The following is a 10,512-nucleotide window of genomic DNA, read 5'->3' as shown; positions in this document are numbered from 1 at the left end:
CTCTACACCTTGTTATCTCAGATCTGACTGCATCTGCAGTTCCTACTATCTCTGATACAGTCAGACCTGAATTCCTCAGCGATTTCTACTTTTGTTGCTGGTACTGTTTATTTATCGCTGACTCCAGCACTTGGACTAAGACATGATTCCAAAAATCCGAAGTTCAAGACTTTGGGCACCGTACTGAACTACTGAACAGTAGAAATTCAAAGCAGCCAAAAGAGAAACACTAGATTACTGATAGCAAAACCTGCAGATGCTGGAGTCACAGATAACAGTGCTAAACTGGGGGAAAACAGCAGGCCAGGCAGCAGAGAAGCAGGAAAGTTAACGCTTCCGAAACGTCAACATTCCTGCTCCTCGGCTGCCTGGCCTGCTGTGTTCCTCCAGCTCCACACTTAACACTAGATTAGTGTCACATTTGACTAATTTCTAACAAAGAGCCCCACCCTTCCCGATAGATTGTAGTTTCAACATCCTGCGAAATCGAACCGAAATTGATGTGGACTCGCACTGCCCGGAATGAAAAGCGCATTTTGTAAACGCTGCCCCATTCCGATGGGGAGACTTTGCCAAAACCCAGTGCCAACAGGGGCCCAGGCAGAGGGTCACAGTCACAGCGAATCATACACTTCCAACGAGAAGAGCCAAATGACCCAAGGCCCAGAGCCAGGACCGAGGGAAGTGCCCAGCACCCTCGCCCGGGTCTCTCTCTCCCCCGTCCTCCCGGATCTCAACAGTCCTTTCCCACCCAAAGCCTGTGAAAAGGCGCTTTCTCCTGATTGCCTTCTTATTGATTGATTGACTAGCCCCACGGCCGGAGTGACCGGAGCCCCCAGTGACGACCCCCTTCCTTGCACAGCCGCAGCTAGGCCACTGTGCCCGCTCGGAGACCGCCACAGCCTCACCTTGTCGAGTTCGAGCCGGCACACAGCACAGTACCTCTGGCCGCACAAGGCCCGCATCTTGGTGGAGCAGCGATAACACACCGGGTGGTCGCACTTGCCCACGGCGAAGATCTCCAGCTCCTGGCAGCACAGCACGCAGGTCCGGTCAGCCCCTGTCGGGCCTGACTCCCGCGCACTACTACCGGAGGCCATGCCGCTGGCGACGGCCGCCAAGCCTGAGCTGAACTCTACCTGCACACTGAAACCGAGCCACCGTGACGTCACACCAACATCCGCCGGAACCCACGTGCCCCCAGTCTATGACGCAATAGGCACGCGGGGAAGGAGGAACGTTTCAAATTTAAAGAAAACATCCGGTGGACGCGGAGAAGTGTCTAGGTGGGAAAGGGCGGAATCAGGGAACCGGGGGGGAAAGAGAGAAGGTCAGGCAGTAAGGGGATGGAGAGTGAGGGGGGGATGGAGAGTGAGGGGGGGAAGAGAGTGAGGGAGAGAGCGGTGTTGGAGGAGTGGAGTGTGGTCAGGTCATAGCGTCCTACAGCACGGAAACGAGCCCCTTTGCCCCAACGTGACCATGCCGACCCAGATGTCCATCCACGCTGCAGTTGGAGGAGGGGCGGGGAGCACTGAGGAGAGATAACAAGGTGTAGAGCTGGATGAACACAGCAGGCCACGCAGCATCAGAGGAGCAGGAAAGCTGACGCTTGGGGTCTGGACCCTTCTTCAGAAAATTTTCCGAAGAAGGGTCCAGACCCGAAAAATCAGCTTTCCTGCTCCTCTGATGCTGCCCTGCCTGCTGTCTTCATCCAGCTCCCTTGGGAGATGGATGTGTAAAGGGGTGCCAGCTCTGGAATACCTCCTCCTATCTCTCCCAGACCATGACCCTGCCATGGAACGTCAGGCTACCATGTGTACAATGGTCACTTACCTCTTTTCGACTGCCTCCAAGTTCATAGGCTCCTAACCCCACACAGCTCATTTGTACCTCCTTCCCAAAATCCATAAACAGGACTCCCTGAGCAGACCCATTGTTTCTGCCTGCTCCTGCCCATAGAACCCATCTCTTCCTACCTCAACTCAGTTTTTTCCTTCCTCTTATCCCGTCCCTTCCCACTTAGATCTGCAATTCTCTGACACTTTATGTCAATTTCAGAATATCCAGTTTATGGGTTCCAGCTGCCTCCTCTTTACCATGGACATGCCACCCCTTTACACATCCATTTCCCATCACGATGATCTCAGGGCTCTGCTTCTTCCTGGAGAAAAGGCCTGAACCATCCTCATCCTCCAACATCCTTGTTCGTCTGGCGAAGCTCATTTTCAATCTGAACAACTTCTCTTTTAATACATCTCACTTTCTTCAGGTCAAAGGGGTGGCCATGGTACCCGCATGGGTCCCAGTTATGCCTGTCTCTTTGTAGGGTCCATGGAACAATCCTTATTCCAGTCCTATTCTGTCCTCCAACCACAACACTTTCTCCAGTATATTGATGGTATCATCTATGCTGCTTCCCTTACTCTTTTGGAATTGGAAAAGTTTATCAATTTCGCTTCCAATTTCCACCCCACTCTCATCTTCACCTGGTCCATCTCTGACTTCCTCCATCCCTTCCTGGCCACCAATATGCACTACAAACCACCCGACTCCCATAGTCACCTTGATGATACACCCTCACATCCTACTTCCTGTAAAGATCCTATTCCATTCTCCCAGTTCCTCTATCTCCGTTGCATCTGTTTTGATGATGCCAACTTCGACAAGGGGGCTTCTGAATGTCCACCTTCTTCCTCAACTGAGGATTCCATAGCACCATAGCCCTCAGTCAGTTCCAACCCATCTCCTGCACTTCAGCCCTCACCCCCTGTCTTCCCTCCAACAGCAACAGTAGGGTCTCCCTTGTCCTCATTACCATCCCTCCAGTATCCACATCCAGAGGATCATTAGCCACCATTTCCACCACATCCAGTGGGATGCCACAACCAGACACATACTCCCCTGCCTTCCTTTGTCAGCCTTCCACAAGGGCAGTTCCCTCCAGGACACCCTGGTCCACTCCTAATGCAGCCCCACGGTGCCCTCCCCTGCAAGGTAAAACACCTACCTGTTTATTTCCTCCCTGCTCATTATCCAAGGGCCCAAACATGCCTTCCAGGTGAAGCAGCATTTTACCTGCACTTCACTCAATCTAGTGTATTGCATTTGCTGCTCACAATATGGTCTCTGTTTTGGGGAGTGTAGCCCAGGTGACCGCTTCACAGAACACCTACATACTGTCTGCAAAAGAGCTCCAGCGAAGCTCAATGCAAGCTTTTGCACCCACTTTTATGCTTGGGAACTCTACACCCTTCCGGATTCAATACCAATTTCAACAATTCTAGGGCTTGAGGCACCCTCTCCCATGTTCTTAATCCAACCCCAACATACCAGGCCTTGTTATCACATGGTCTGCTATTACACAATACCCATTGTTAGCTACTAATAGTCCCCATTAGCATCCTTTCATTCTCCTAGGCTGATTGTTGTTCACTCCCGTGTCTGTTCACATGTTGCTCTCTCTCTTTGGACTCTATCTTCACCTATCATTTACTCATTATCCCCTTCACACACCCTATCTTCTGCATTAAAAAAACTTTATCTGAGCTACAATCAGTTCTGAAGAAAGATCACTGGACCCGAAGCATTAACTCTGATTTCTGTCCAAAGATGCTGCCAGACCTGCTGAGCTTTTCCAGCAATTTCTGTTTCTGTTTTTGTTTCTGAGTTCCAGAATCTGCATTTCTTTCATTTATTTTTCAAAATCTGATAGTGATTGATTCAGACTCATGCACAGAATGAATCTGATTCAGGTTGAGATTACTTCACGATCCCATTGAAAATTGAGGTTGATTTAGATTCATATCCAGATTGAATTTCACTCAGATTGAAATTAGGTTCCCATTCAGAATATTTAAAATTGAAATAGCTTCATATTTAGAATGATTCAGGTTGAGATTGATTCAGATTCACTCTTAGAAAAACTCAGAATCAAATTGATGCAGATCTTCTGTGAGTACGATTCGGACATAAAATATAATCAATGCAGATACACATTCAGAATGATTCAGATTCAGTTTGATTTGGATTCATATTCAGAACAACACCGATTTATTCAGATTTACATTCAGAATCATTTAGATGCACATGAAATTAATTGTAATTAATATAATTAATAATTGTAATTCATTATCAAAATCATTCAGATTTGTATTTAAAATGATTGAAATTTACATCATGTGCAGTTCAGGTTTAGACTTGCATGTCAAACCATTCAAATTGGCTTATGATTCATTCAAATTCAAATTTAGCTATGTGGAGAGATTGTATAATCTTGGTTTCTTTTCATTTTAACGTCGGATGGTTGAAGACTTTTTCCCTGGGTAGGAATGTCAATTACTAGGGGATATAGGTTTAACGTAATAGGGGGTAAGTTTAAAGGAGATGTGTGAGGTAAGATTTTACACAGAGGGTGGTAAGTGCCTGGAACTGTCAGAGGAGCTGTTGAAGGCAGATATACTAGAAGCGTTTTGACAGATAGATGCATAAGTAGGGAACAGAGGAATATGGACTGCATAAAGGCAAAAGATTTTTAGTTTAGAAAGGTGTTATGTTTCAGCATTGTCTTGGTAAGCCGAAAGGCCTGTTCTCATGCTGTACTGATTTTTGTACATATTTGGAATGAGTCAGATTCAAAATGGTAAAGATTCAGATTAATTCAAAATCATATACATAATGATACACGCTGAGATTGAGTCAGATTTGCATTGGTTCAAATTCTGAGTAAGATTTATCCAGATTCAAAGTGATTTAGATTTAATTTCAGTTATGAGGAAGGGTCACCGGACCCGAAATGTTAACTCTGTTTTCTCCTTCACAGATGCTTCCAGACCTGCTAAGCTTTTCCAGCAACTTTGTTTTTTTACTGATTTACAGCATCCGCAGTTCTTTCGGTTTTGGTTTTTAATTTATGATTTGTTCTGATTCACATTCAGAATTTTTGTTGTTTAGAGTGATTCAAATTCTTTCAGTTTGTTAAGATTCAGACTGAGATTGTTTCAGGTTTGCATTTAAAATTATTTGGTTTCAGAGTGAGATTGATTTATATGCACATTCTGAATGATTCAGCATTATAGAAATAAAGTGGAAAGGGTGCAGAAAAGATTTACAGGGATGGAGCATTTGGGTTATAATGGCAGGATTTGAACCCAGATCTCAAGAATATTCCCTGGGTGTCTGGATTAATAGTCCATTGGTAACACCACTAGGCCATCACACTTCTGGTGTGTGGTTTGAATCTGTAGCCATATGATGTCTATTTTGTCTATTTTATTATGAAGGTTTCCGTCACGTCTTTGTCCATAAAATGCTGAGGATGTGTCTTCATTATCTGAACCACAAAATTAAAATTCTTCATATCTCCTTTGCTACACAAGTCAATCCACCTTGAACTTTTGTGGTCTGGTTTGCTCACTCTCCTCAAATGAGGACAATTTCTCCGCATTTGTCCTCAGCCAGAATCCTTGTCCCATTCTCTTGATTTTTGCCTCAGTTAAGAAGAGAGCAGCCAGGGTTTTTATTTCCTCAAAAGATCGACGTAACTCCAGACAGGGTCTTGGGAACCTTTTCAGCACCTCCTCAATTTCCTCCACACATTCCTTAAATTGCAAGGTGTGAGAGGGCACTATGATAGCATTATGAAAAAATGCATGATTTTATTAAACTGGAAAGGGTGCAATAAAGATTTACAGGGATGTTGTCAAAACCAAAGGGTCAGAGTTACAAGGAGTGGCTGGATAGGCTGGGACATTTTTGCCAGAGTGCCGGCGACTGACGGGTGACCTTATTGGTGTTTATAAAATCATGAGGGGCATAAATAAGGTGAGTAGTCAAGGTCTTTTCCCCAGCCGGGGGAGTCCAAAACTTAGAAGATATAGGTTTAAGGTAACAGGCGGAGATTTAAAAGGTGCCTGAGGGACAACCTTTTCACACAGATGGTGGTGCATGTATGGATTGAGCTGCCAGAGGAAGTGGTAGAAGTAGATATAATTAGAACATTTAAAGGATATTTGGATAGGTACATGGAAAGGAAAGTTTTAGAGGGATATGGGACAAACGGAAGCAAACGGGACAAGTTCAGTTTAGGAAATCTGGTCGGCATGGATGAGTTGGGCCAAAGGGCCTGTTTCTGTGCTGTATGACTAAATGAAAGGCTGGATAGTCTGGGACTTTTTTCACTGGAGTATTGCAGACTGAAGGATGACCTTATAGAGGTTTATAAAATCGTTCAAGGCATAGATGAGGTGAATAGCCAAAGTCTTCTCCTCAGGATACGGGAGTCCAAAACTAGAGGGCATAGGTTTAAGGTGAGAGGGGAAAGATTTAAAAGGGATCTGAGGGGCAACTTTTTCACACAGAGGGTGGTGCATATATGGAACGAGCTGCCAAAGGAAGTGGAAGATGCGAGTACAATTACAACATTTAAAAGACATTTGAACAGGTACATGAATAGGACAGGTTGAGAGGGATATGGGCCAAATGCAGGCAAATTCAGTTCAGTTCAGTTCAGTTTAGGCAACCTAGTCAGCATGGACAAGGTGGACTGAAGGGTCTGTTTCCATGCTGTATGACTGTATGAAGAAATAAGGGTGAAAACCTATGGGATGAATATCAGAAATTAACTTAAAAGTTACTTTTAAGTAAAACCTACAGCAAGCTTCATTCTTCTAAAGGCAAAAAGAACCTGGCATAACATGGTCAGAAATCACACGACACAAGGTTATAGCCCAACAGGTTTATTTGAAAACACAAGCCTTCAGACCATAACCTGGTGTCATGTGATTTCTGACTTTGTCCAACCCAGTCTAACACCAGCACCTCCACCTCCTGGCATAACATGGTCAACGCTCTTCACAATAAATGTGAAATTGCTGCCAAAGTTTATAAACAACAAAAAGCCACTATCCTTATGATGACGACTTGCAGTAGTGTACAATGTTGGATCAGCTAAGTAAAACTGAAAACTGGTACAGAAAGACTAGGTCCTAATTCTTATTATCTTACTGAACGCATTACCTTAACTAAACAGCTTGATAAACACAATTGTTAAAAGAAAAGTATGGAAATTGAAATGGGGAAGCTAATTACAGTAGAATTAGCCCTCTCACCAAATCACAAAATTGTTACAAGACAACAGAGGCCATTCGGTCCATTAGGCATCAGCTCTTCAAATGAGCATCATAACCTAGTGCCAAACTCCTGATATCTCCCACACCCTAACACACTATTCCTATCCAAATAATCATCCAATTAGATCAGATGACCATCTTCTGTGCCACATTTTAATTGAATAACACCAAAAAAAATTATAAATCTCTAAATCTTACTAAAATAATTAGATTTTTTTTGGGAGAGGCATAGGTATTGGTCATCTCCACTTCAGACTCATTCAAACAAAGCATGCCTGTCAACCTCACAAAGTGAGTGTTGTTCAAGTGCTGTGGGTTTCAAGCTGCAGATATCCTCTGTCTGCAGGAATTTCACAGCATAATGTTACCTTTAAGGATATCACAATATTCAACTGTTCCTGGTATCCAAGTAGTTGGACCATTCCTTATCACCTGTACTTTGTGCAGAAATTTGCAAAGAAAAACACCTTTGATCACAATTCCATCAGAGAGTGGTCAGCATGTAGCATCCTTGAGATCCTGTGGGAAAAGGAGAGGGTGGACCTGTCGCGTGTTTGCCTGATCAGACAGTCAAAGTCATTTGGCAGAATGCCTCATCACCAGAACTATCCAACAAGGACCAAGACATCGTTTGGCTGGTGGTGACAAGGACACTACCTGTGAGATCCTTCTTGTACACCTGGTCAGTCTGCGCTACCGTATGCTGCCCTTTGGGGGTTTGGGGCTTAGTTGAGACTCACACATCTCCTTCTGGAATGTGCCTTTGCAAAGGAAGTCTGGAGAAAGATTCAGTGGTATTTATCAAAGTTTGTCCTGAGCAGTTCCACGATGCAGGACTCCATGCCCTACGGTCTGTTCCCTGGGATGCACACTGAGACAAACATCAACTGTGCCTTGAGGACCATCAACTCGATGAAACATGCTCTTTTGTTTGCCTGAAACTTGTTGGTCTTCCAGACAAGGAGTTGGCCTCGACTAGGTGTTGCAGACTGGCATATTCCAAGGTCCAGGACTATGTGCTGAGGGAAGCACTAAAACTTGGGGTAGCTGCTGCCAAGGCGTAATGGGAAACAGGGGTCCATTCAGCTATTGGACCCTCCTGGTGCCTCAAATGCATTTGGGGCAGCACGGTGGCTTGGTGGTTAGCACTGCTGCCTCACAGCACTAGGGACCCGAGTTCAATTCCACCCTCGGGTGACTGTCTGTGTGGAGTTTGCACATTCTCTCCATGCCTGCGTGGGTTTGCTCCAGTTTCCTCCCACTGTCTAAAGATGTGTAGGTTAAGTGGATTAGCCATGCTAAATTGCCCATAGTGTTCAGGGATGTGTAGCTTAGGTGGGTTATAGTGGGGTGGGTCTGGGTGGGATGCTTTGTGGTTTGGTGTGGACTTGTTGGGCCAAAGGGCCTGTTTCCGCACTGTAGCGATTCTATTCTAAATATAGTTTGGTTCAAGTAAGAGATGCCTTTGGTTTGTTTGGATGGAGTCATGCTCCAATGTTTGTTGTTTCCTTGATATGTTACTGTACAGAACTGAACTGCGTTGTGGCTATATATGTATATAAAGGAACTTATTTATGAATAAAATATATTTTGAAATAAAAAAAGTCATAATATTCAAACAACTGCTGAAAGCCTTTGAAGGGAAAGGAAATCAAGAGCCCCTCTCATTCCTCACTGCTGAGCCTATGTTTAAACTGGATTCTCAGAGGAGTCAGGTTGTTATAATCTACTCGCACAACCCCTATGTCTCTAGCTAATATACTTTTGTGCCTTAGCAGGTATATGCAATTGGATGGCAGTATCAGAGTCAGAGAGATCTTGGCACTAAAAATGGCCCTTCAGTCCATAAAGTTTGCACTGGTCAAAAACAACCACGTAACCAAATGAGGTATGGATTATTTTTTGGAATCTGGACCAGGAAATTTCAAGTAAAGGTGATCTTGAAGGTGGAAGCTAATGGGATCCTTCTCCACCTGCCTTCCAACTTCACCATTGGAAGAAGGTGAGACTACCTAAGGCATGCAAGGTAGCTTGTGCTGAACCTACAAGAAAAGAGAGGACACATGATGGCAGACTCTAAGGTAACACTTTGGAGAAACTGCAAGCTATGGTGTTATGGACCAGACCAGATCCCCCTCAAAATATTCTAAGAAGGTAACCAAGACCCTAAATTTTTCTTATTTTAAAGATAAAGTGCTGTGTTCCAGATGTAATTTGACTGATCAAACTGCTCAATGTTAAACAAAACACAATTTATTCAACAAAATACAATGATAGAAAGAACATAAGAACTAGGAGCAGGAGTAGGCCGTCCGGCCCTTCGAGCCTGCTCCGCCATTCAATAAGATCATGGCTGATCTTTTCGTGGACTCAGATCCACTTACCCGCGTTCTCACTGTATCCCTTAATTCCTTTATTGTTCAAAAAAAATCTACCTTATCTTTAAAAACGTTTATTGAAGTGGCGTCAACTACTTCACTGGGCAAGGAATTCCATAGATTAACAACCCTCTGGGTGAAGAACTTCCTTCTCAATTCAGTCCTAAATCTGCTCCCTCTAATCTTGAGGCTATGCCCTCTTGTCCTAGCTTCACCTGCCAGTGGAAACATCCTCTCTAATTCTATCTTATCTATTCCCTTCATAATTTTACATGTTTCTATAAGATCCCCCCTCAATCTTCTGAATTCCAATGAATATAATCCCAATCTACTCAGTCTTCCCTCATAAGCCAACCCCCTCAACTCCGGAATCAACCTAGTGAACCTCCTTTGCACCCCCTCCAGTGCCAGTACATCCTTTCTCAAGTAAGGAGACCAAAACTGCACACAGTACTCCGGGTGTGGCCTCACCAGCACCTTGTACAGCTGCAACATAACCATAAAGAAGAACTTAGAATAACTTAACTCTATTGGAAACTTAACAGTTTCACTCATCTCAATCCACATGGACAAGGAGAACCACAACTTCGACTGGGACAACACCAAGATCCTGGGACAGGCTAGGCAGAGACAAGCACGAGAATTCCTGGAAGCATGGCACTCCACAAAGCATGCTATTAATAAACACATTGAACTCGACCCCATATACATTCCACTACGGAGGAAACCCAGAAGTGAGGCAATCCATCACAACGGACCCCGGAGTTTAAAAACCAGGCGGAAAAACACACTGACGCTTCATCAGAGGCTGCACTGATGATGTTACCAAGCATGGTAACAAAACGTCTGCGGAACAAAAAACCAGCTCGGTGAGTCAACCAACCTCAATTAACCATAACCATTCAGGCTGCTTTTATTGTTCCAACGTAAAAAAAAAACTCAAGGCCTCGCAAGTTGTTTATTTTTTCATTGACTGCTTGGCACCTATCTCCCAATTTCTCTCTAAA

The 10,512-nt window shown here is 44.3% G+C and overlaps 1 protein-coding gene across 2 annotated transcripts in view; it reads right to left on the bottom strand.

Moving 5' to 3' along the window:
• Positions 1–1,204, bottom strand: part of znf598 (zinc finger protein 598) — a 49,438-nt gene extending 48,234 nt beyond the window's left edge. For both annotated transcript variants that reach the window (XR_007264375.1, XM_020519904.2), the window contains exon 1: positions 909–1,204. Coding sequence is in view for 1 of the 2 variants with exons in the window: in XM_020519904.2 (XP_020375493.2) it covers positions 909–1,100 (192 nt within the window). In the remaining variant the exon portion in view is untranslated. The remainder of the gene's footprint in view (positions 1–908) is intronic.
• Positions 1,205–10,512: the final 9,308 nt, after the last annotated feature.

This window comes from Rhincodon typus, chromosome 21 (genome assembly GCF_021869965.1).
Source record: "Rhincodon typus isolate 14 chromosome 21, sRhiTyp1.1, whole genome shotgun sequence".
Classification (NCBI taxonomy): domain Eukaryota; kingdom Metazoa; phylum Chordata; class Chondrichthyes; order Orectolobiformes; family Rhincodontidae; genus Rhincodon; species Rhincodon typus.
This window is presented reverse-complemented; position numbering and strand designations above follow the sequence as displayed.